Source organism: Vipera berus (genome assembly GCF_964194415.1).
Source record: "Vipera berus genome assembly, chromosome: 7".
NCBI lineage: Eukaryota > Metazoa > Chordata > Lepidosauria > Squamata > Viperidae > Vipera > Vipera berus.
Genome location: NC_138209.1, coordinates 46,326,831 through 46,353,354, shown reverse-complemented (window position 1 = coordinate 46,353,354; position 26,524 = coordinate 46,326,831). Strand labels below are relative to the sequence as shown.

The window sequence follows — 26,524 nt, the reverse complement described above, 5'->3', positions numbered from 1 at the left end:
AGGTCTATAAGGTAGCCTTTTTCCACATCCTGTTAGCACTATCACAGTACTTGTGTGTATATGAAGGCCCTAATGATATTAAATAATGGGACAACAGCATGAAAGCATGCTGAATTTTTATTGTGAGCCCAGTTTTCTAATGAAGCACATAATACTGAGAAAAGATTGGACAATTATATTCAGCACTGCTAGGAATCTGATGTCTAAGCTGCAGTGTTTATACTACGGAAAAAACTGACAAGGCAGTTGATGGTACCATGTTTTACAAGACACTTGCACTATAAATGATCAATAGATGGAATGTCACAGAAATATTCAAGCTTGCAACAGAAAAGTTCTGGCATTAAAATAGTGAAGTAACCCACTGATTAAAGGAATCTCTTTTCTCTGTTCACAAAATACACTTGATTGCAAATTGGCTTACCGGTAACCACTTCCCAATATCTCCAGTATGTACCCAGCCGTCTTTGTCAAGAACCTCTGCTGTTTTTTCAGGATCTTTCAGATAGCCTTTAAACACATTTGCTCCTTTTACACAAATCTGGAACAGAAGTGGACTGTGCTTAAAAAACACCCTTCCATAAAAAAGATTTTCCTACTAATTTATGTAAGAATGGAAATAATGTTCATTTACTATACCAACTGATACTTTTTAAGCTCACTTACTATTTTAAAGAAATTTGCTAATGTTTTGGCAAATAATGCTGATCAAAATCACAATACCTTTAAATTATTGTTGGAACTGATTCTTGTAGAACACAGAATGTACTTACTTAACATTTAAAATGTGCAATTTGAAACAAAGGCATTTTCTGACATTTGGGCACATTTTGAACTTAAAGTTCTACATGTAAGAATTGAAATGGTGAACCAGATACCAACACTTCACAGCTAGAAAGGACCATGATATAAACACACTGCAACTGCTCAAGGCTGACACCTGATAAACTACTAAATGTCTGTAACCTCAAAAATGCAGGAGGAAAAAACTGAGTTTAATCTCCGGATGTCTCTGCCTTTCTCTCTCTCTCTCTCTCTCTCTCTCTCTCTCTCTCTCTCTCTCTCTCTCTCTCTCTCTCTCATACTCAAACAATGAATGAAGATTCTACATCTGTTGCTCTGTAGCAGACAATCAATTATTGTGTTAAGACTTAATTTTTGCCTACAAGATAGTTTCTAATCGAGCTGAATTGTGTTTGACATCTTCTGCCAATTCAAGCCAATGAATGGAAGGTTAAGTGCTGGAAAAGCCAAGCCTTAAAGTTCAGATAGCACAACTTACCTCACCCTCTCCTTTGGCAGCAAAATAATTCATTTCTTCTACGTCAACCAGCTTTATGATATTACAAGGCATTGGGGAACCAACGTGACCTATTGGTGGAATAATAATATTTTGTTTTAGGTTGTTTTTAATCATATGCCACCCAGAGCCTTGGTGGAGCAGTGGGCTAATGCCTCCTTAAGTAACACCAGCTGCCTGCAATTAGTGCAGGTTCGCATCCCACCAGGCTCAAGGTTGACTCAGCCTTCCATCCTTCCGAGGTAGGTAAAATGAGGACCCAGATTGTTGGGGGCAATTAAGCTGACTTTGTAATAATGCCGCTTGGGGTGGGGGGCGAAAGCCCTAATAAGCAGGCATATACATAGAATGAAGGCTATTGCTAAGCACATTGGTTTGTGCTTTAAATTGTAAGCCGCCCTGAGTCTTCGGAGAAGGGCGGGATATAAATGGGATTTAAAAAAAAAGAGTCACTCTGAATAAAGGTAATTAATAAACAATACAATTATTTTTAAAATTAATTATTTTAATATATAATTGAGTAATATTTTTACCATACACTGAATGTAATTGAATTTTTAAATTTGACCACAGTCTCTCCAAGTTGTGTTAATGTTTCCACTCCTGGAACACAATTCTATTGGTACATACAAACAAAAGTTTTTATTTTTTTATGCTAGTTCTAAAGTCCATTTCTAAGAATCGTATCAGGCAAATCTATGTTCTTCATATGGTGCTAAACTGAACTTGAACTGAATAGGACTTGAGGGTAGTTCTGCTAGCATGCAGCATTTCACCCATAGGAACTGCTGTATCATAATGTTCTTGCTGCTAGTTCTTATTAACTTTTCTCTGTAACATTCTTATTTCTATTATTGTTTTTATTGGCTAAAGTTATATGCCACCTTTTCCCTAGAAGCCAAAGACAACTTAAGCAGGAATTTTTCCTTCATTTTACTCTCACAGTGTCTATGATGTAGGTTAAGCAGAGTGTGACTGACTGGACCAAAAAAAAAAGGAGACAGTAAATTTCCATGACGGAGAGTAGACCAGCATCTGTATATACTCAGTATTAATCCAACAGGTTATTTATTTATTTATTAAGCAAATGGCCATGTTACATTAGCCAGGAGACAACAATGCTAATACAGGGCAGTTGTTTGGCTGCCTAAGATTGCTAGCCTATTCTGTTCACACTCGTGTGTTTTCCAAGGTGCACCACACCAGAAAGAAATACGAACAGCATCCTGCAACATCATCTGGGAACTTTTCTCTCCACTGAAATTGCCTCACAAATGGGTGTCACATCCAGGAAGGTCCAGCGCCAGCAGGATCTGACTATCTGCAGGAAGCTCTGGGTAGTCTTCCTACCAAAGTGGTACCTATTTATCTATTCACATACAAAGTGCTTTCAAACTGCTGGGTGGACAGAAACTGAGGCAAGTGACAGGAGCTCCCCTGCCATGCTCAGCTAGGACTCGAACCGCTGGTGCAGAAAAATGGAGAAAAAACATCTCCAGAGAATAAACTGGGTGATTGGAAGAAATCACCTCCTTTCTCTTCCACTTCCTTTTAAAATAATGAAATGCCACATTTTTTAGGGCAAGTACATGTGGACAAGTAATTTAGTTCAATTTACTTGTGATCTTCAGCCCTGATAATTCCCAAAATTAATGGGCTATACTGCCCACCATCTTCAGCTAATACACATAGTAACCAGTAAAGACAGACCCAGTATTGCAAAGCTTGCACCATCATGCCAAACTGTATGATATAATTAATCTAGTCAAGTATATGTAAATACAAATTGCTCTGGACATTTATTCTGAATGGCTTCTCATTTGTGATTAATTTTACCACTGAAGTTTCTCCATAAATATTTTGTCTGCCCTGATTTAAACTCTGCAAGACTTAACAAATTAAAGAAGCCCTACCAGCAGTCCAGTCACCAGGTACTGTTAGAGAACATCCAGCTGTGCATTCTGTTTGTCCATAGCCTTCATAAAACTGTGAAGCAGAACATAAAGATCAGTCCTAAAGCTTTTCCCACCCAATGGGAATTATATTTTGCCCTTTCTCAAGACATCTTATACAAAATTCTTGAACAAATGTAGAACTTCTTTTCATCCTTGGTTTTCCAATTTAATTTTTAACACACACACTATCCTATGAGTAATAATGTATTTAGTTAAACAATTACCTATTTTAAATTTGGAATTTTCCAAGAATGTTTGTTTAATTTAATCATAGAAATGCCATCTAAGTCTTGACCTAACATTAATCTTGTATTTTAATATTTCAAATGGGACTTGCCTATTGACACAGGTCAAGAATAAATTATTTCTGGTCACAGACATACCAATGGTACATTGCAAAACTTATAACCCTTGTAGCTGAGTTTCCTATATGTAATTCCAGTCTGAAACAGACTGCATTTATGTATGGTAACAATTCTTGAATCTTGATTTATAAGCTAAAGTCTTATTTATATAACTGATTTTGTATTTTAGGCAAAGGATTGTTAGATGGGCACAATCCAAATAACTAAGAGAAGCTTCACATGTTACTTGGAGAGAAAATAATACCATTTTTTTCACAATCCAGTTTTCAATACTGTTTGATATTTCATGGTCTTCAGTCCCTTCCTGTGCTCAGTTAATCATATATGTGCTTTGTAAACAAGTTAATTCAATTCCCTAACCCTAACCTCAAGATAATAAATAGAACATGACATTTGTAATGCAATGAAATGTAATGAAAAATATATTTTCAATTCTAGTTACAGTCCAAGCTCACCTGACAACCAAGAGCTGCTCTTAGGAAGGTCAATACATTTGCAGAAACAGGAGCTGCTCCTGTAATCATTAGTTTGACTTTTCCTCCCAGATTTGCCTAAGGAAAGGGAAAACAAACAAACCAACCCCAAATATAGTCACTTCAACAACCACAGGGAAGCCAAAAGTCTATGGGGAGTGGAACTTGGATCATACTTGGAAGAATATTCAACAATCCAAATCCCTTGAACTCTTTCCAAGTATGTGCATTTAAAGGCAGCTTAGAGTCACATGAATGAATAGACTATTCATTCAAGGAGCATTTGTTTCAGGGCTTCCTACCGGGTACATTTTGCCCTGCTACTTCATCTAAAACTACTTCATCTAAAACTAACAACACAGGCCATGATATTGTTAAATAATCTTTCTAAACCAGGCATGTGTATTAGGAAAGACCACATTAGGCCTCACCTGGCAATCCTATACCAGGAAGAAGAAGAAGAGACAACCTATTCCATCTACATGATAATGAATTTTACTGTCCTAACAGGAAGGCAATCACATTTGCATCAGTCTGTATCATATGCAAATATACATAATACATGATTAATGTTTCCTTTTCGTGGCTCTGTTTTCCTCATACAGACATTCCATACCACTCCTATATAGTTGTTACATATGCTGATCGCTGCAAAGCAAAACTTCTCACATGTGCAACACAGTCAACTTATGGATTGTCATATAGGACAACCTGGAAGCCTTTGCTTTGAGTGGCTCAGATAATTAAAAACTAATACTATGGGTTCAGAACAGAGGTAATTTTTCAGATTTTTTTTAAAAATGTAACATCTAAATTAAGAAAAGAGCTATGGATCTGCATAAAAGACCACAATTACCTTGCTTCACTAAAAGGTAAAGGTTCCCCCGCACATGCGTGCTAGTCGTTTCCAACTCTAGGGGCCGGTGCTCATCTCCATTTCAAAGCTGAAGAGCCAGCATTTGTCTGAGGACATCTCCGTGGTCATGTGGCCAGCATGACTAGACGCCAAAGGCGCACGGAACGCTGTTACCTTCCCACCGGAGTGGTCCCTATTTTTCTACTTGCATTTTTTTGTGCTTTCGAACTGCTAGGTTGGCAGAAGCTGGGGTGAAATTAGAATCACTAGTTTACAAGCACCAGCAGTTACAAACGTGTTGAGTCACTATGTGAAAGATGCCACGGTTAAACTGCTATTTCTGGCTCTGTGAGATGCTACTGCCTATCAGAATGACCTCACACACCAAACATACTTAGCCATTGGAAATCTACTTTGAGTCTTCTATAGGCAAATAAAGATTTTTCTACAAAAAAGCATTCCAATATTAACTTCAGGCACAATCTAAATTCAAAATAATTTTGAAGGATTATACTAGATAGTCCTTGACGTACGATCACAATTGAGCCCAAAATTTCCACTGCTAAGGAAGACAGTGAGTTTTGTCCCATTTTACAACCTTTCTTGCCAAAGTTGTTAAGTGAATCACTGTAGTTGTTAAGTTAGTAACACAGCTGTTAAGAATGAATCTGGTGTCCCCATTGACTTTGCTTGTCAAAAGGTCACAAAAGGTGATCACGTGATGCTGGGACAGTGCAACTGTCATAAATACATGCCAGTTGCCAAGCACCTAAATTGTGACCACGTGAATGCTGCAATGGTCATAACTGTGAAAAACAGTCATAAGTCACTTTTTTCAGTGCCGTTGTAACTTTAAATGCTCACTAAATGAATGACTGTAAGTGAAGGACTACCTGTATGTTATGTTATCTGAATTCTTGTGTTATATGAAAAGGATATAATCAAATAGGTAAGTGTGCACTCTACATGTAAAGAGTCCTAGATTCAGTTCTTATTACCTCCATATAAGATTAAATAAGAGATGTCTTAGGATGCATACACAGGTCTATCATAAAGGTTCATGGGAGCTACTAGTCAACCACATCTGGAGGACAATACATTGCCCTCTAAAAGAAAATCTCCACCTGAAACCTAGCAATAGAAAACATGCTAATCTGGATGGATCAATGATTTAATAAACAATAGTCCTAAATTCATACCCACAGATTGTTTTAAAAAATATTGGAATCAAGAACTTCCAGAGAACAAGTCGACTCTCAAAATCACCAGCAATCAGGTTACCTGTACTTTGCGGAAAATAATTTTATCCCATAGGCTGTTATTTCTAATAATACCACTTCTAAGTTCTGCCTCTTTCCTCTTGGTAGCAAAATCCAATATCCACCGCTTAAATGAAGTATTTGCTTGTTGAAAGATCTGCAAAAGAGCACAATTTTCCTCAAGATGCAATAGAAAGAAATGAATATATTTGTCACTATCTTCTGCCATTACCATTAATTGAACAAATGCCTGAGGGCTCATGCTCCCTATTCTCCATCGCTAATCACTGGAGTCATTATAATCCTTTGATGAAGCCCCACTCTTCATCCCCTCTACCGTAGGCTGCAGTAGACATAATTTTGTGGTTATATGCAAATACAAATAACATCTGGGAGAGATCTTAAAGCTGCTGCAACATTGAGTGACTGCTGCTGCGGTTTCACCTCCTAGATACAAATGCGAGCTTTGCTTTTATGTGTAAAAATATGCTCTATTTGCTACCATTAGATTCCCAAAGCATAAAAAGTGATTTTCCAAAATGTCATGGAAAGCAAGGGTGCTTGTTCTGTTCAGTTTCACACAGACTTACTTTATCAAACATTCTGTTCAACAATCTTGGCACCACTGGGAACACTGTAGGCTGCAAAGTTTTTAAGTCATCCATGAGTAGCCTGATGTCTCCCTGGAAAAATCCAATCCGAGCCCCATGGCAAAGAATCACACACTACGGACAAGAGAGAAAGAGAGAATCCAAAATAAACCAAGGCAAATAAAATTTGATTGGCTTTTTTTTTTAAAAAAAGGGCAGAAATTGGAGGAGCAGTTGATTTATTTTATCACTGCAGTCCAAGTTATCAGCATTCCCTTTTGCATCACATATTAGCACAATCTGTTTTATACCGTTAGGGAGCATACAGACAAAGCTTTTGTTCTCCAGCCACTTTGACATATTCTTGGAATTATATTTGCCTAGTAGTAGTATTACTTAAATTTAGACTGCCTGATTCCATGACTTTTATTTCTGATTCTATTCCTTTTTTTCAGTTCATTAGCTTCCACCCTTACAACTGGCTTTTTTCTACTTACAGAAAATTTACTAGGAGGCAAAGCTGAACAATGCCTTTTAATTGATTTTGATATAAGCTATCCATCGGGCAGCACATTATTTCCTTAGTAGGTGACTTTTTTTAAGTCACTCCTTTGCTTAAGATACAGTGGATTTAATACACCCCTGTTAAAATGCCTGGTTTTTGAGATGTAAAAAAATCAGACCAAAATAAATCACTTCAGAATTTTTTTCCACCTTTAATATAACACGGTAACTCTACAATTCAATTGAAAAACAAACTAATTTTTTAGGAGAAATAATAATGTACAATAACATGGATGTGCGTACTATCTCATAAGTAGGGATGTGGCTGTGTTCAGAATTAGCTAATCACATTCAAACTGGTTAAATAGTAGAGAGTACACACCCTGAAACAGAGTGGACAGTGATCACCAAGTAGAGAAAATATGGCACAATAGTGACATTACCAAGAATGGGATGTCCCTCCAAAATTGATGGGAAAACAAGAAAACTGGTCCAACAGGTTGCCAAGAGACCTACAGCAATGTTAAAGGAGATGCAGGGATTTCTGGTAATAACAATTTGTACTCTTCATATGTCTGGGCTGGGGGGTAAGGTGGCAAGATGGAAGGCTTTTCTTTCAAAGAAAAACATCCAAGTCCAGCTACATTTTGCCAAAAACCCACATGAGTCTGAGAAAAGCATGTGGGAAAATATGTTAGTCTGATGAGATCAAAGTTGAACTTTCATGCCATAATTCCAAAAAGTATGTTTGGCAAAAAAGCAACACTGTGCATCACCAAAGGCACACTATACCCACAGTGAAGCATGGTGGCGGCAGCATTATGCTTTGGGGCTGGTTTTCTTCAGCTGCAACTGCAGCTTTGTCAAGGTGGAAGGAATTATGAACAGTTCCAAATATCAGTCAGTTTTGCATAAAACCTTCAGGCCTCTGCTAAAAGGCTGAAGATGAATTCAGATTTCAACATGACTATAATTCAAGGCATACTCCAAAATCAACAAAAAACAGCTTCACCAGATGAAGGTCAAAGTTTCAGAATGGCCCAGCCAGAGCTCAGACCTGAATCCAATTGAAAATCTGTGGGGCGACCTGAAGAGCCCTTGGAGATCTTTTGCAAGGAAGTGGGCAAAGATTCCCAAGGCAAGATATGCCAAGTTGATAGGCTTCTGCTGACAGCTGTCATCAAATCAAAAGGTGCTTCAGCAAAGTATTAGTTTAAGGGTGTACACACTTATGCAACCACGTTATGGTACATTTTTAGTGATATTTTGTTCTGTAAGAGATTTCAGTTTGTTTTTCAACTGAACTGTACAGTTTATATGTTATATTAAAGATGGAAAAAATTCTGATTTATCTTGATCTGTTTTTTTAAATCTCAAAAAACTGGCATTTTAACCAAGGTGTGTAGACTTTTTATATTCACTCTACTTGTAACTTCAAACACACCCACCTTAACTGTCTTCATCCCTGAAGCAGCTAGTCACCTGCCTGGTTAGCTAATACTATGTTTATAGATAACACCATATTTATAACCATATCATTTCTTCCTCCTGCAGAATACAGAAGAATAATCATCTTGTGATATCAGAGAGCTAAAATAAACTGGCAGATTACGATCGTTCCCTAATTTGTAATGAATTTTCTGTTTCTGTTTAAAACATTTGATTAAGGACATCAGACATTTCATAAACCTCAGCCAGGGTGGCAAATAATCAGAATTCTGAATGCTGCAGGCAATTATCTGAAGTCATTAGTTGCTTATCCCTGGTATCTATGTCTCATGAGCAGGCTTCATTTTATTTTAACTAATAATAGCTCCACTGTGTTTTAGCCAATTTCAAGACAGGAAAGCAATATATGTTACAGCAATCACTATGGAGAGAGCATTCTGAAGAGAGAGAAGTTCCCTGAGGTTGGCCTCCAGTCTGAATTCAAAAACGTGGAAGAGTAAACCTCTGGTCCTGATGACTGACTCAGATTGGATCCTGCAACACTATCCTGGGACACATGTTTGCCTAAATTACTGGTGAATAAGCCTAGAATTTTATGTGCCAAAATACACCCCCAAAATTGGGTTCAGCTTAGGGAGTTAGCATAAGGTGTAAGGTTAGCATAAGAGTATTTTATGTTCAGTGAAACCTGTCTGAGTTCATATACTGCAATTATAGCAACTATAATGATTGGGGTAAGCATCATAACCCAAACCAAGCACAAATCAGGAAGTGAACCCTATCTATAACTATCATTGACTATAATTACAAGCTGAAATAACACTGCAGAGTCACTGAATTTTTCACTACCGCAAAGAAGGTTGGGCTGAAGAATATGAAGTGTGGAAGTGTTTCACTGCCAACCCTCTTTACCTGCAATCTGTAACATATTACAAGGATTTACACTTGTTATAAATTAACAGAAATACTTTTAATGGAGGCCTGTTTGCCAAAAGCTCCCTAGCCTTGCAAGATAAACAGATATTCATTAACAAAGTAAGATGTTGCCAATTTAACATTTGGCATGTTATTCATCAATATATATATTAGACATGTTTATATTTATTTCTCCTTCCTTTGGGATCTCAAGGTAGCACACACTAATACCACATCTTTCCTGATTCACTAACAGGTTAAAAAGGTTCTAGCTCTAAGTTCCTATGTATTGTTGGGGCAACTATAATTCCTAACCAATGATATACTGACAGAACTATTCCCATTTTTTACATTTATATCCTACCTTTCCTGCAGGAGCTAAAGAGAGCATGCATAAAATTTTCTTCAGCACGTTTATCCACAGCCCTATAAAATGGTTGTGCTAAGAAAGAGCAATTATTCCTTAGTCATTCATTCAACTTCAAAGGCAGAAAATGGATTTGGATTTAATGGGAATAGTATACCGTATTCCCAATTTTATTTGGAGAACTAACATTAAGAAAAACTCATTAAATCATGTGAGTCTAAGACAGATTTACTTGTTGTAAGTAGGCCAGCATATATTGTTTTACTTACCTCGACTATTCTTTCAAACATATGTGCAAGAGGCAAAAATGAAATGTGTGTGTCACTGGGGCTTGTTATATATCCACTCTGCAAAAGATGAAACTACTTAAAACTTACATTAAAAATACAAATGCCTACCTCGACAATTCTTTCAAACATGTGAGCCAGGGGTAAAAAGGAGATTAAAGTGTCTTCAGGAGAAGGAAAAACTGCTTTCTGTAATCAGAAGGACCAGAAAGTAGAAGGGAAAAAGAAACCAATTACAAAAGAATATTTTTTAAAAGAAAAGGTTGCCATATCCAAGCCAAGCTAAACAGAATCAATATACATGATCACCAAAGCCATTAGAAAGAATGGGAAATAAGCCCAGATTAGTCCATTAAGCCACTCAGAGTAATGTTCTGTCTTTTCTAAAATTATATGGCCATGTGCTTTGAAAATCCAACCTAAGCCAAATATTAAGATTAAAAAGATATTGCAGAACTGTATTAAGTCAATGCATTATACCTCTAAATTGGAGAAGCAAATTTCAGCATTAATATTCTAATAAATACGATTATGCTTATATTTATGTCTCATATTCAAAATGAACGTGCAACATATGTGCTTCTCTTTTATAGATAACGAACTGTTTAGATTACAACATCTTTTGCTTCAAGACCAAATATCTTGTCATATAGGGTATGAAGCATTTAGTACCTAAATCTTTATGTGGATGGTCCTTCAGATACACTGGGATGTTGTTTGTAATTTTAGAAGCTAGACGCTGAAATGTGGGAGGATACTGGATTGTAAAAGACTGGTTAAGAAACTTCAAGCTGTTCTCTGATTATCGTTTTAGAAAAATCAATTTGGCTTCCGAGTTGCAAACAAGATAAAATCAGCAAGAATTTAAGCACATAAAGATAGGCAATCCACATAATTGCTGGTGATGACCTATAAAGCCCTAAATGGCATGGGCCCAGATTATCTGAGGGAGCACCTGCTGCCAGTGTCAATTTCCCATCGTCCTGTGCGCTCCCACAGGGAGGGCCTCCTCAGGGTACCGCCGGTCAAGGATTGCCGGCGGGTGATCCCCAGGGGGAGGGCGTTCTCTGTGGCCGCGCCTGCTCTATGGAATCAACTGCCAACGGAACTCCGGACTGCCCCCGACCTTCGTTCGTTTCGCCGGGACCTAAAAACCTGGCTCTTTGAGCTATCCGGCCTGAACTGAGGGATTTTAATGATTTTAAATTGTGATTTTGACTTTTTGGGGCTATACTTAATTTAATTTTATCTTAATTTTATATTGTATTGTTTTTAAATTCTGCCCTGTAAACCGCCCTGAGTCCTTCGGGAATAGGGCGGTATATAAACCAAATTAATAAATAAATAATAAATAAATAATTCATCAAAGTATGATCTATGTGCTCCTGACCTTCGCTCCTTCCGCCGTGACCTGAAAACTCACCTATTTGAACAAGCCGGCCTGGTCTGATGGGTTTGGGGTATTTTAATTGTAATCTTAATTAACTTTTACTGCAATTGGGCTATTCTATTTAATTCTTATCTTAACTTTTGTATATTGTATTTTTTATTGCATTTTATTGCCCTGTACACCGCCCTGAGTCCTTCGGGAGAAGGGCAGTATAGAAATTAAATAAATAAATAAATAAATAAAATAAAATCAGATAACAGCAGAGACAAAGTTGCACCAGAGACACCAGAAACAATAAAACATGATTTCCAGAAAGCAGAATTTTTGTGTTGGACTGCAAATCAAGCCTGTATTTAGCTCAACTCCCGTTCAGTGGTTACGTAAAATTTGTATACTTTCTTATAAGACAATCAAGAGATGTTTATAACATGCTAAGATGTCCTTTTTGCCAAGAATTTCCTATTAGTTTTAACTTTTAAACCTCTCACTCCATGCTAGGAAGAAGACAGTTAAGCAAGCAAACCAAACAGCCTAAATTTCATTTGCTTTCATGTTAGGCAAGCTATTCTAAGTACCTCCATACTTCACTTAGTAATGCTGAAATTCTAACATTCCAGCTTTTTGTAAAGATTACTGAAACACCACATTAAACACCAGAACACTAGTACAATAGAAATATCAAGTTTTTAAAGGATATCAACAGTTTTATGCTGTATGTATTATACGTTCTATCTCATTTTTAATTTAAGTCAATCGCTTGGATAGGAAACATTATAAAACCTAGCAGTCCCTCTGGTACTGATCTAACATTTTAAGATTTCAGCACTAATAAAATGAAACATACAGATATTTTTTTCTAAACTTAACTGCAGAATTAGAAGTGAAAGCTGCAGTTTTTGGTCTCCAATAAATTGATCACATCCGTTGCTAAAACTGAGATAAATTTACTTCTGCAAAAGATTAATTACTTCTTTTCCAAATGAATTACACTCCAAGATCTCAAATCCAAATCAGCAACCTTTACCTCTGTTGCTTTCACAAATGCAGACATATTGCTCACTATATTTCGATGAGTAAGCATGGCTCCCTTAGGACATCCTATGAGAAAAAAGGTGTAAAGATTTGAAATTTCTAAATGGACTCGTGAGAATTCTTGTACAAGTGGTCCTCGACTTATAACCACTCATTTAAAGTTACAGTGGCATTAAAAAACTGACTTATAACCAATCCTCACCCTTACAACCATCACAGCCTCCCCATAGTCATGTGATCAAAACTTGGGTGCTTGGTAACCGTTATGTATTTAAGATGGTTGCAGATCCCAAAGTCATGAGATTGCAATTTGTGACTTTCCCAGCCAGCTTCCGACAAGAAAAATCAATTGGGGAAGCCAGATTTACTTAATTAACATGTGATTCTCTTAACAACTGTAGTGATTCACTTAACAACTATGGCAAAAATGGTCACAAAACTGAGTGCGACTCACTTAATAACAGCATTGGTTAACAACAGAAATTATGGTCACAACTGTGGTTGTAAGTCAAAGACTACCTGTTCATATAAGCAAGAGCTTAAAAACATTATGTAATGAATCCATAATGTTTTATAGCTGTTACAATTGTAAAATTAATTTTAGAATAATAAAATGCTTCTTCTACATTATGGTATAACGGGGATCTCCAAATATGAATGCATGTTTAGAATCTAGTGGTATCTACAGCAATGTTGATAGTCTACTTTAGCATTTCAGCTGTTAAAAATAACTTTATCATTCTTTTTGTCTCCAATATCAATTCCAAGACAGGCATACCTGTAGTTCCACTGGTGAAACAGATTATAGCTAGATCTTCTGTTTCTGGAAGCTAAAAAGAGAGAGAAAAATCCCTAGTATCCTTCTTTTTAAATCAGCATAGTAAAATACCCATTATGTATATAGAAGCTATATGGTACTTACAACAGGTTTGTGTTTGTGGGCTCTTCCTGATGCCTTTGGGGGAAAAAAGCAGATTAGATAGGAGCTAAAATCACCTTCATGATTCCCAAACCTTTCATGTATATTGTTTCAAAAGTTGCACTGAATTTTGTTTAGACAAGTAGGCAGTGCTTGATGGTAGAGAATACAGTTTAAAAACTTTTAAACTCCTAATTCTTAATTCATAAAATTCATAAACCACCATTTTACATATTCTGAGACCATTTCTCATCCTCCAAATCATCAGACTTCAAATCATAGAAATTACCCATTATATATCTAGTGACATTTAATCAATTTATTTGAATTCTTATCAAGTGGCTTTCCCCCCCCCCCCAAAATGGAAAGGAACTAGCATATTGGTCATAGAGGGTAGTCCTCAACTTACTACAGTTCATTCAGTGACCATTCAAAATTACAATGGCACTGAATGGATTTATGACCTATAGCTGAAGTTAGGGCCACTGCAGCACCTCCGTAGATATGTGAAAAAATATGGGTGCTTGATAATCTGCCCACCATTACAACCAATTGCCTATTTTATACCTCATCCTGCCCCGCTGAGTGCCCACAAGATTTGGGCCTGCTTCCACCTCATAGGGTCCCACAATCTTGGGCCTTACCCCCCCCCCATCATGCTCTGCTTCAAGGACCAGCTGTTTAAATGTTAAAGGTCATCTATATGTTGTGCAATATCAAGAAAAATCCTTAGGACTTTTGAGAGGTTTTTTATGTAAAGTCCAATTTAGAATTTATTCAGTTGGACAGAAGATCAGTGTTTTGCAACAGCCTAAAACCTCGTGCTTTCTTATTTCAAGTTAGGATGTCTCACAATAAAATTTGTTTTATTTACCTCAATTTCTTTCATGCTGATGATATCTACACCACATTTTTTTCCACGGGCCACAAGGTCTTTGTCAAAAGGATCCATTATCACAATTGTTTTAAGGACTGATATTTCTCCTTTCTCAGTGTTATCCAGAAGTAGTTTAGCTTTCTCTGATTTATCACAGAAGACCACTGTTATATCAGCTAAATCAAAAAGAAAAAAGGGATATTAATTCAAAACTAAGTAATCAGAAATAGGTTGGATTCTATAATTAGAGAGTGAGTTACCTTGCCATACTGTCCAATCAAGGTCTGTAATCAAAATCTGGAGTAATCTGCATACTGTATTTCTTTAGATCCAAATCTTTCTCTTTTTGCAGACTAGTATGACTTACCTAATGGAATTTTATTAAAAGTGCTTCTTGTATCAAGTTATTCTAAACCAGCCAGATTTTCTATACTGATTTACTATAGTTAATCTTAATGGTAGTAGAGACAAATAAATCCTAGATTTATTGCTATAGCAGCTTTCAAAATAATTAGCATTATAACCTATATTATACTGTATTAGAAAGTATCACTTCACAGAGAATAGTGGAAGTTTGGAACCAACTTCCAGTGGAGGTAGTGAATCAGTCATAAGTTAAGTTAAACATGCTTGGGATAAACGCATGTCTACCATTTATATTTATTATTTTATAAATATAAAAAAATAAAAATAATAAATACATTTAAAAGAAAACAAGAACAAAGAAAAAAACTCAAAGGACAGATTTGATGGACCACTGGGTTTTTTTTCCTGCTGTCAGTTTTCTATGTTTCTATATTCAATGATGTTCAGACTCATCAGAGCACGAGGAGTTTGTTCAGTAAACTGAAGCTTTCAGAATCTACCTTTATTTAAAATATAAGTGATAGCATCCACTCCAAGAGTGTCGTAGAGTGGCACAACCACCATCGAGTACGTGTAGCATCCTTGTTCAATGATAACCCACTGCAAGAGGAGCACAAAGAAATCAGGACTTATTTGCAAAGCTTAACACTATTAGCAGTTCCACTATGATCATATTTTCACAATGTCTTGAAAGTATTGGCTGCTCTATTTTTCAACAAAGCTTTTTTCACAAAGGCAGTATGGGAAATTCCATCCATGAAAAATATTGTTTTTCTACAATCACATAAAAACTTCCTTTTTTTTAAAAAAAAAAAGAACCAGTATAGTACATTTGGGAAAGATGCAAATGAAGCATGTTTATTATTTGCGTTTCCTAGACATATCTAAATGTCTACGGAGATTCATGGTCATCTGGGTGCTTTTTCAAGAGGCAACTGGACTTTCTTGTTTTTCTCTGAAGATGTTTCATTTCTCATCCAAGCAGCTCTGAAGTTGGAGAAGTTGCCTTTTGAAAAGCACCTTTGGGACTTCCTAGACATATGTTTACTTATATAGTTTTTTTAAATAAATGTACTAAGCTATAAAGGATACATATAAAAATAAAAAACTTGAGAAGCATCATGCCATTAACTACCATAAGCATTCACTAGTAACCAGAAATAGGTTGGATTCTATAATTAGTTACCTTGTCATACCGTCCAATCAAGGTAAGAGTCTGGATGAATCTGCATACAGTAATCTTAGTTTAGATTTTTCTTTAGATCCAAATCTCTCTCTCTTTTTGCAGACTAGTATGACTTACCTAAAGGAATTTTATTAAAAGTGCTTCTTGTATCAAGCTATTCTAAACCAGAGATAGCCAGATTTTCTATACTGATTGACAATAGTTACTTTTAATGGTGGTAGAGACAAATCAATCCTAGTTTTATTGCTATAGCAGCTTTCAAAATAATTAGCACCATAACCTAAATTATATTAGAAAGTATTACTTCACAGGAAGTTTGGAATGACAATTATGTAAAAATGGTTAAACCATCATAATAGCCATCTGGATGACTTCCATGTCAGTCACTCTCTCTCAGCCCAACCTCTCACAGTATTGTTATTGTGGGAAAAATAGGAAAAGAAGGTGTAATGCCTGGAGTTATTTGTAAAAATAATAAGGGTGGAATACAAATAAATAAAATCTAATCTAATAAAATCTAATAATATAAAACCTGTTCTTTCATATTTGAGCCCCAATGTCAGACACAAGTATTTAAACCATATGATTTCTCTTGTGACATTTGTATGTATTATTACTTGCCTCTCCTCTGCAAAAATCTATGTAGACAGACAACTCTGATATTATTAGCTATTTTCTTTCAGAGATGAGGATTCTCAAGTGACACTATTCCTATTAGTCATGAGTGGTGCAGTGGTTAAAATGTTGTATTGCAGGCTAATTTAGCCAACTATCAGGAGTTCAGTTCTGACTGGCTCAAGGTTGACTCAGCCTTCCGAGGTTGGTAAAATGAGGACCCAGATCACGGGTAGGCAACCTTGGCTCTTTTATGACTAGTGGACTTCAACTCCCAGAATTCCTGAGTCAGCATGGCTCAGCTTGGAAACCTCTCTCTTTCCCCTCAGCATGGCTGGCTCAGGACGGAGTTGAAGTCCAAGAGTCATAAAAGAGCCAAGGTTGCCTTCCCCTGACCCAGATTGTTGAGGATAATATGCAGACTCTGTAAACTGCTTAGAGAGGACTGTAAAAGCACTCTATATAGCAGTATATCTCTAAGTGTTAGTGCTAGTTAAGAGTACAGGATATCTGAACTAAGTTTTTACACTTTGTTTACCACTTAGCCATTTAATACAATAACTTTAGCACTTTAAATGGGTGTACATTTTAAAAAAAATATTCTTTAGATTGGATAATTATTGTACATAGTGACATAGCTCAAATCTACAATGTCATTATGTGTTAGGGCATAAAAGACTTACACTATAGCCCACAAAGCGGCTGAAGACATGGATGTAGATTACTAGATTAAATTTAGGCATGTAGATTACTGAACATGGAGTACAAGGGAATTAGAAAGAAAAGGTATGTATAAAACTATGGGTAAATAGCCATTGTATCAAACTTCCTGCACAGAGTAGAGCATAAGTAGACTACTTCTTTGTATTCAAGACTGAGATCTGTTTTATTATAGGAATCTAGGTTCCTAACCAAGTAACATATTGTAATGAAAACTACATATTCTTTTGCCATGAATATATATTTCCAACATTATAAACTTCTAGGTAAAGCTGATCAAACAAGGGATAATATGACAGCAAACTAAATGTCACTAAGTGAAGAGGCTAGGAACATTTGATAACTTTCACAGTTATTTTCTTGGATCAGGTTGTTGTTGTTGATGATGATGTTGTAAGGCACCTTGGAGGTCATCTAGTCCAACCCCCTGCTCGGGCAGGAAACCCTATACCATTTCAGACAAATGGCTGTCCAGTTTCTTCTTAAAAACTTCCAGTGTTGGAGCATTCACCGCTTCTGGAGGCAGGTTGTTCCACTGCCTTCAGGTGCTTTGGAGAATAGCTTGACTCCCTCTTCTTTGTGGCAGCCCCTGAGATATTGGAACACTGCTATCATGTCTCCCCTTGTCCTTCTCTTCATTAGACTAGGCATACCCAATTCCAGAAGCCGTTCCTTATATGTTTTAGCCTCCAGTCCCTTGATCATCTTTGTTGCTCTTCTCTGTATTCTTTCTAGAGTCTCAACATCTTTTTTACATTGTGGTGATCAAAACTGGATGCAGTATTCCAAGTGTGGCCTTACCAAGGCATTGTAAAGTGGTATTAACACTTCACGTGATCTTGATTCTATCCCTCTGTTAATGCAGCCTAGCACTGTGTTGGCTTTTTTGGCAACTGCAGCACACTGCTGGCTCATATTTAAGTGATTGTCCACTAGGACTCCAAGATCCCTCTCACAGTTGCTAGTATTGAGCAAGGTACCACCTATACTGTACTTGTGCATTTGGTTTTTCTTGCCTAAATGTAGAACCTTACTTTTTTCACCATTGAATTTCATTTTGTTAGCTAGCGCCCTATGTTCAAGTCTGTCATGATCCTTCTGTATCTTGAAGACTTAGTGAAGATTTCTTATGAAAATTAAATTCACAAATACATATGAATTTTTACAAAAAAAACCTCTGAACCAGTATTTATATATGCAAAACATCTTAACTATCATAGTTAAAACTCAATTTTGTGAACTGCAATCTCAAAACTAAAGTGGCCTATCTATAACATATAATATTAAAAACAACAATAACTATCCACTGTTTCTAAAGACCTGTCAGAAATAACAGTAATTAATTGCACTAATTTATCACTAGTTTCATACTGCCATGATTTCTGAGGTTCAATTAAAAGCAGAATTATGGGCAACTTACAGAAATACTACCTATGACTAGATAAGCGAAGCTGTATCTTTCAAGGGAAAGTAAAAGAATCTCAAGCATTACTAAGCCGAGGACAGGAATCATGCCTATCAGGACAGATTCTCCACAGCTGGGAACATTTTACTGAATACAACAGCTCTATTTTTAAACATTCTTTTTTAAAAGGATTTATTAGATTAATGAACTTTGATTACCTCAGGTCTGTTCTGGGAGAAGATTCCTATGAACTGGTCAGGAGATGGCTTGACGCCTCTATTAAGAAGGGCTGAACCAACACATTCTGCTTTTTCTGCAACCTGGGTGGTGGGGATAAGGGTAAGAGGAAACACAAATGCCTGTATTAATACGGTTCAATATTTATGATTCTGAAAGTTCCTTGTAATTTCATTCAATAATGTTGAATCCCTGAACATACCGTACTTTATAAACCTGCTAATACATTACAATAGGATGATATTCTTATTAAGAAAGGAGATGCCTAAATGAAATGTTGATGAACAGGTGTGCAGTGTTTGGATCCCAATCATGTTTGAATTAAGTTTTGCTTCTGTGCCTTCTCTAATTGATTTATTTATTTATTTTTTATTTATTTTAATTCCATTTATATCCCGCCCTTCTCCGAAGACTCAGGGCGGCTTACAAGCTTAGCAGTAGCCTTCATTCTATGTATATGCCTGCTTATTAGGGCTTTCACACACACCCCAAGCGGCATTATTACAAAGTCAGCTTAATTGCCCCCAACAATCTGGGTCCTCATTTTACCTACCTCGGAAGGATGGAAGGCTGAGTCAACCTTGAGCCTGGTGGGACTCGAACCTGCACTAATTGCAGGCACAGTTCACAACACTGATGTTTCATTAAAGTTGAAGTTTTCCTGGTACTCCCAATATTTTAGGTTATAGATAACTAGTATATTCTATCATTCACTCAGAATATTAGTTGATTAGGAACCATTAAGGTTTGATTTATAGCGATACTGTGTGAGAATGGATTTTTTTTCCTTAAAAAAAGGTATACAATATTATCAAAAAGGAAAGCCAGTCAGGTGTAGTAGTTAAAACATCAAGCTCTAGAAACCAGGAGGCCCTGAGTTCTCCTCTGCCTTAGGCACAAAGCCAGCTATGTGATCTTGGGTTAGACTCTCTCAGCCCTTGGAAACAGGCAGTGACAAACCACTTCTGAAATCTTGCAGGAAAACTACAGGGAGTTGCCAGGAGTCAAGGCTGGCTTGAAGGCACCCAAAAATAAATAAATAAAAACTATCCCTTTGTTCTTATTTACAGTATAATTAATTCATGGCAAGAACTACTGCCGATGCTCTTCATTTTTATCTCCATTTCTTTTCTTCTTTTGAAGCTATCCAATTCTAGGAAGCATCTCCCCTCTCTTTCCCTGGGGGGAGTCTCTGAGTTCCCTCAGCTTTCCAGTTATTTTGCATAAAAGAAAAGGTCAAATTAACACTTTATTTGCTTTGATGGAATACATCTAATCTATCATTGCATTGCAACCACATACACATTTGCCTACCCACTTACCTCCTTGTAAGAAATCCATTCGTATGGCTGATTTGGTTGCCTTGCACCCAAACAAGGTCCGTTGTCTGTAGAGAGTTAAAGTTCAAAATGATAAATAAAATTTAAAAATAAGTAAAATAAACTACCAAGCAATATTCAATGACTAAACAGCTCAGTTCTGGATTTTTATATTAGAATACTAAAATTCAAATTCATGTTGCTAGATTCCTATATATGCAGGATTCATAAGTGATCTAACTTCAAATGTTAATTCTCAAGTCCTATGATTTTCAGTTTCAGTATCTAGTGATTGGAACCAGTATATGGATGTTCATATCTTGCTAACTGGTATGGCTCCATGAATATCTATGAGATATGCTCCTTTCAGAATTATTCTTCCTTTCCAAATGATCAATACTCACTTGACACGTGCATGCCCCTTTGGAAGATTTCATAAGCCGTTCTCACATCATCATAATAGTAAACAAATGGCTCGTCACTATCAAGTAGTGCAGAGCGTCTGGCATGCTCTCCATCCTGTATGAAATGAAGTAAAACACAAAACATTTCTGCACAACCTCTGTACAACTTTCTGTCATCATGCACAACAAACTATGTTAATTTCTTATCAAATTAGGAAATGTGTCAATGAACAAAATGTAAAAATTAGACATACACATATGAACATGTTGTTGTTGTTAGCTGCAAAGTCGTGTCCGACCCATCGCGACCCCATGGACAACCTTCCTCCAGGCCTACCTGTCCTCTACCATCTTCTGGAGTCCATTTAAGCTCACGCCTACTGCTTCAGTGACTCCATCCAGCCACCTCATTCTCTGTCGCCCCCTTCTTCTCTTGCCCTCCATCTTTCCCAGCATTAGGCTCTTCTCCAGTGAGTCCTTTCTTCTCATTAGATGGCCAAAGTATTTGAGATTCAAATGAACATATGAACATACTATTTTCAATTTGTTTCTAGCTCAGTTTCAAGGGAAATCATTTACAGCTTGTGTTAAAGCTGCATTAAAGCTGCAAATCACAATACTTAGTGTCAATAATTTAATTTGACTGAATGTTCTATAGCACAGGTATCAAACTCGATCACATCACATGACATATTGTGACGTATTGCCGTGTTTTTTGCCTTTACGGAGCCAGGGGAGGCGTGGCCTGCGTGTGATGCATCCAGCCCACGGGCCACCAGTTTGACACCCCGTTCTAGATGAATGGAAACATAAGCTCAGGAGTAGAATTATTTCTGTTAATTTTTAAAATAAGCTTAACTAATGTAAATTTAAATAGTGTAAACTTTTTATTTACACTATTACTCTTTTACTCTACTACATATCTTACATTTTATGCTATTGTAGCTTTAAGAAGAAAAGGCTGTTTTTTTCTCTTTTTCCTTTAATTTTTTTACTACCTATCACATTTTCTCAGCCCTAGAAAAGAAACAATGGCAAACCACTTCTGAAATAAATTGCCAAGAATGCTGCAGGGACCTGTCCAGGCAGTCTCTGTCAGTCGGACATGATTAAACAGAAGGAAATATAAATATATATTTCTATGATCATCTTGAGTTTCATTAAACCTACATCCATATTTTTGTTCCTTTGTGTTCCCTCATCTTTGATTTCCTTCTGTGCTTTTCCATTGTTACTTAAATATATCCTCAGCATTATTGGATGTTGAGTAATGTATTCATAGCTTGTATCAAAATGCTGAAGGTAGAAGACAAGATCATAAACATTCCCCATGTTTTGGGAAATGCTGTAGCAAGTTCATTAAAAACTCTTGAACCAGGGAATTCCCAATCATATTTCTGGAAATTCTGCCAGTTCCCATTCTGCAAATTACACAATAGCTGTCTTTTCCCCATGTCTAGTATACCAGCAATGGGCAAGGTGGAAGGTGGAATCACAAAGTTATTAGTCAGAGTCTTCACTGAGAAGTTAGGGTCTGGATAACAACACCAGTAATTGCACATAAGTTCTATTGCAGGTGCACTTCTGAAGAGAAAACAATTCTGGGAACATCTGTCTATGTTAGAGGAAGACATGGTACTGCATCTGGCTGGACAATATTCTTGTTGATTTGGGCAGATCATTTCAGCCTAGCCAATGACACATGGATTATCAGCCTCACATTTCAGCCATATCTCTGGCAATCTGATGTTTCTAACACATTGCCAAATGTAGCCATTGCTTACTAAGTTATGAAAGAGTATCAATTAGTATTAGCAGTTATTGTTAACAAAACTGCCCGTCTGACTCTGTTAAAAACAGTGTCATAACTGGAAACCCTGCACAGCACAGGATGGAAAGATGAGAAATACAGAAAACTTTCCTATCTGCTCCTTCGTTAGCAAATGGGACAGAAGGCCAGGATTTCTGTAACAGCAGAGAGTGCATATAATAGAAATTTTGAAAGCATGGCTTCTCATCTATATATAATATAGAGGGAGAAAATGAAATCGTAACCCCAACTTATTTTTATCTATGAAATATTTTCCAAACAAACATTCCAATTATATATATTGGCTTATAAGTTTAGCTATAAACAACCTACATTTATAAAGCAATAGTTTTAAATTTGTAGTTCATATACCTGCAGCACTATTATATTTAATAAGCAGATCCTAGTGTCTTTTAGCCACTTTGGAAAAAATATACAAGCTAGGAATCAATGACAGTTCATGAGCTAAGCATCACATGAAGCTGAGACTGTGGACACCAAAATGGAAAGGTTTGGTCCCTTCTTAACGCCAGAGGAAAACATGTTAGGAAATCTCCATTTCCAGGGTATTCTCGCTGTCTTGAAGGCAAGATATTATGTGTGCATGTGTGTTCTATGAGTACCTGCATGAGAGAATTCTGTTGTTGTCTATCTCATAAATTTAAAAGGCGGCCTAATTTATAATAAAGGTTAGCTGTTGTTCTAGAAACACAATTTTTGAAGACACCCCCCCCTCCCCCCACAGCCTCTGCAGTCATTTGTGAAGTTCAAATCCTCTGGCTCAGAGAGATGGGAAGTGCAAATTTACCCAAGGTCAGCCAAATCTGTGGGGTCATGAAGAATGTTGTGAAATTAAGCAATATCTACTTTGAACTCTGCACTTGCAAATCAATATAAGGCCAGATCAATTATTTGAAAACTGAGCACCAAGGGATTTCCAGAAAGAACTGCTAACTACTTTATCACAACAAATACAAATATCTTTTTTGCCTGACCAAAAAAATAGTTACTTAGGCTTGAATGCATTGTTGGAATAGTACTAATTAATGGTTGATCTTATGACAGCTGTCCACTAATATATTTCTCAATAATTTTTAATGTTGTGCATGTGAAATAATTAGCTTAATGTTATTTGCTTATTTGTGCAAAAATAGAAACTTGGATCAAATACTGTATTTTTTCATGAGCTTCAATGTGCAATCTGGACACTTTTACATGCAAATATCCTTCATTGAAAAAGACTTTATGAAGGAGGCTTCCACATGTATAACAGATGCATCATTAAATCTCATGAGGGTTCAGTTAAGTTACCAGCTACAACTCACTATGAATGTGGTTGTAGAATATCCAACTATATGCTATTCACTACATGTCATTTATTTCTTATAATGGCCAATGTTTGTCTGAGTTAATCAGCAAATGTTCTTCATTACATGGCAAGACAGAAGATAGTAAGTGGGATTGTATTTTGCCTGGTTGTAAGAATTTAAATGACATATCTAGAGTCCTAGAATTCTACTCAAACGAAGAAAATAATGCAAAGTTTAATCATAGCTCATGTCTGCAATAGTCTGAAGAGGGCAGGGGGAACTGTAGTTTAGCCATTCTTTATCAGCTTGACCTTTTTCCCCCAAATCTAGTTATGCTTTAGGAGAAAAAAATGTTTGCAACCTCTAAGACTGCCTAAGGCAGGCATGTCAAACTGCCGGCCCACGGGCCGGATGCATCGTACTGAAACCGCACCCACCACCCCATTGCCAGCAATGGGGAAAAAGTCATGATACGTCACACGACATCACGAGTTTTACATGCCTGGCCTAAGGAGTTTGGGAGTAGATGGTTTAAGCTTCAAACAAGATGCACTTTGAATCAGGGTTCTCCCACAGTTAGGTCTATCCTCCTACAAACTCTACTGTCCATATTCTACAAGATTTTACACTGTAATCTCTTACAGTCGGCTAAGAAGATTCAGGTTCTGTTACTCACGCTAAACACAAGATACAAAACACTGTTTCTCAGTCTCAGAGCTTTCAACTCCCTAGAATTCCCCAGCCAGCCATGCTGTTTCTTTAAAGGTTGATGTAAAGTATTGCAGTAAACTGCGCTCTTTAATCAGTTTCAAAATAACATTTTATAAATAAATAGATTCATTTATCTTAAAAACTTAATCTAAAGCTCTTTTTTTGTAAAGGATAACTGTTCCTAAAACTACCAAGGCAGAACTTTTTATGAAATAAGTAATCAAAGAAATAGAAATACATGGCTGCTTACCTCTATTTCTACAGACTGCATAGCTAAGTCACATGGTGGTTTCAGTGCTTTAGGTCTTGTAGCATACCAGTAAGTTGTCAGGGCTGCAAAAGCACCAAACCCCATCAGTGTGTTTGTTGGAAGAGTACGTACATATTGTCTTACATCGCCGAATTCTGGCATTCGCAGATGCCGAAACAATTCATGGGCTTGCATTGTGATAGGCTGCATTTATTCAGTCTCCTGTAATCTGTTGAAAGAAAAGACAAGAGGTGAGCCCAATCCCTGAGGGGAAGGATCTATCTTCCAACACCATACCAGGTTAGAAACATCTACAGGTAATCCTTGACTTATGCCCAGTCACTTACTGACCATTTGAAGTTACAATGGACCTCCCCAGAACTACTTACAACCCACTTTCAAAGTTCCGAGAGACGTCCTCCCCCCCAGTCACGTGGTCACATTTGAGGCATTTAATAACCGGTACACATTTACAGCTATTTGCAATGTCCTGGGGTCACATGACTATAATTTATGTTTTTTGTCAAAAAGCAGCTTTTTTGGTATTAAAAAATACCCATTGGGTATAACATTTTCATTTAATGATTGCTGCAAAAAGATCATAAAATTGAGTATGATCACGTGTGACCCACTTAACTACTGACACAATTTATAGCCATTAATCCAGGCTCAATTATGATCTTAAGTCAACGACTGCCTGTATATTCTATCTAACAGTGAAAAGTATCTTTCTATGGCAAAACTTTTAAAAACAGATTGCCAAATGACATACTTTAATAGATATACCCTCCTGTGTTTTGAACATATATTTGTTTGCAATTTTTGTATCTAGTTGTAGGCTGAAGGACATATTGCCTTAAAATAGTAAAAAAAAGTTCTCTCAAGCTCCTTGAAAGTAGCAATGCATTTTCTTTAAATTATGAGCTTAAAGGAATCCAATGATACTTCGCCTGCAATCCAATATATAAAAAGATGTCTTTATACATGACTTGACACCCTGACAACAGAACACTGAAGGAATTTCTTCTACTTGTCTCTTTAAATCTCCAACTGAGATAAGGAGAAAAAAAAGAGCAAAGATTTTTAAAAATTCTTTTTAAAGACCTGGTGCGTCTGTTCAGCTTATGTTTCGCTCTGCTGCCAAGATCTCTCAGAACATCCGTCACATGCTCACCCTTACATTTGTTGCCCACTAGGCCAAAGTTTACCAGCAGACAAAATGCATACTTAGCTTTGAGACAAGGTGGGCCAATGGAAACAAGAGTCTGAGGCCATCCCACTGCATGCCCCACAGAACATGGCGTGCAAAGAAACAATGTTCACCTCAGAAACACACAACTGGCAGCAACATTCATTACTGTCCATCAACAGCTTATTCCTATTCCCAAACAAAATTTGGAAAGATCAGATATAGACAGTTTTGATCTACTAAGGCAGAAGATGTTTTGAAAACAACTGTAAAAAGGATAATATCTATCTATTTTCCATAGTTACCTACATGCTTACAGCCTCTAAAATCTTGCAGCCTCTTTCTCTGGATTGGGTCCTGAGTTTAAGCTGGGGAGCAGACCACCTATGTATCACCATATTAATCCATGAGAGTGATTGCAACTAGAATTTACCCAGTTCTCCTGGAACAACCTTTCAGAATCT

At 36.8% G+C, this 26,524-nt stretch overlaps 1 protein-coding gene across 3 annotated transcripts in view; it reads right to left on the bottom strand.

Annotated features, from left to right (window-relative positions):
• Positions 1 to 26,524, bottom strand: part of ACSL1 (acyl-CoA synthetase long chain family member 1) — a 38,085-nt gene that overhangs the window by 4,578 nt on the left and 6,983 nt on the right. For 2 of the 3 annotated variants that reach the window (XM_081333083.1, XM_081333084.1), the window contains exons 2-17: positions 24,872 to 25,100; positions 20,791 to 20,905; positions 20,390 to 20,454; positions 19,049 to 19,150; positions 15,405 to 15,504; positions 14,536 to 14,714; positions 13,665 to 13,697; positions 13,521 to 13,572; positions 12,735 to 12,808; positions 10,303 to 10,380; positions 6,799 to 6,933; positions 6,231 to 6,365; positions 4,076 to 4,171; positions 3,214 to 3,286; positions 1,283 to 1,371; positions 425 to 541 (exon numbers count right to left, since the gene is read on the bottom strand). In XM_081333083.1, the coding sequence (XP_081189209.1) occupies positions 425 to 541; positions 1,283 to 1,371; positions 3,214 to 3,286; positions 4,076 to 4,171; positions 6,231 to 6,365; positions 6,799 to 6,933; positions 10,303 to 10,380; positions 12,735 to 12,808; positions 13,521 to 13,572; positions 13,665 to 13,697; positions 14,536 to 14,714; positions 15,405 to 15,504; positions 19,049 to 19,150; positions 20,390 to 20,454; positions 20,791 to 20,905; positions 24,872 to 25,081 (1,653 nt within the window). In that variant the 5' untranslated portion in view covers positions 25,082 to 25,100. Of the gene's footprint in view, positions 1 to 424; positions 542 to 1,282; positions 1,372 to 3,213; positions 3,287 to 4,075; positions 4,172 to 6,230; positions 6,366 to 6,798; positions 6,934 to 10,302; positions 10,381 to 10,431; positions 10,510 to 12,734; positions 12,809 to 13,520; positions 13,573 to 13,664; positions 13,698 to 14,535; positions 14,715 to 15,404; positions 15,505 to 19,048; positions 19,151 to 20,389; positions 20,455 to 20,790; positions 20,906 to 24,871; positions 25,101 to 26,524 lie in introns of all 3 variants that reach the window. The other variant, XM_081333085.1, reaches the window with a different exon arrangement.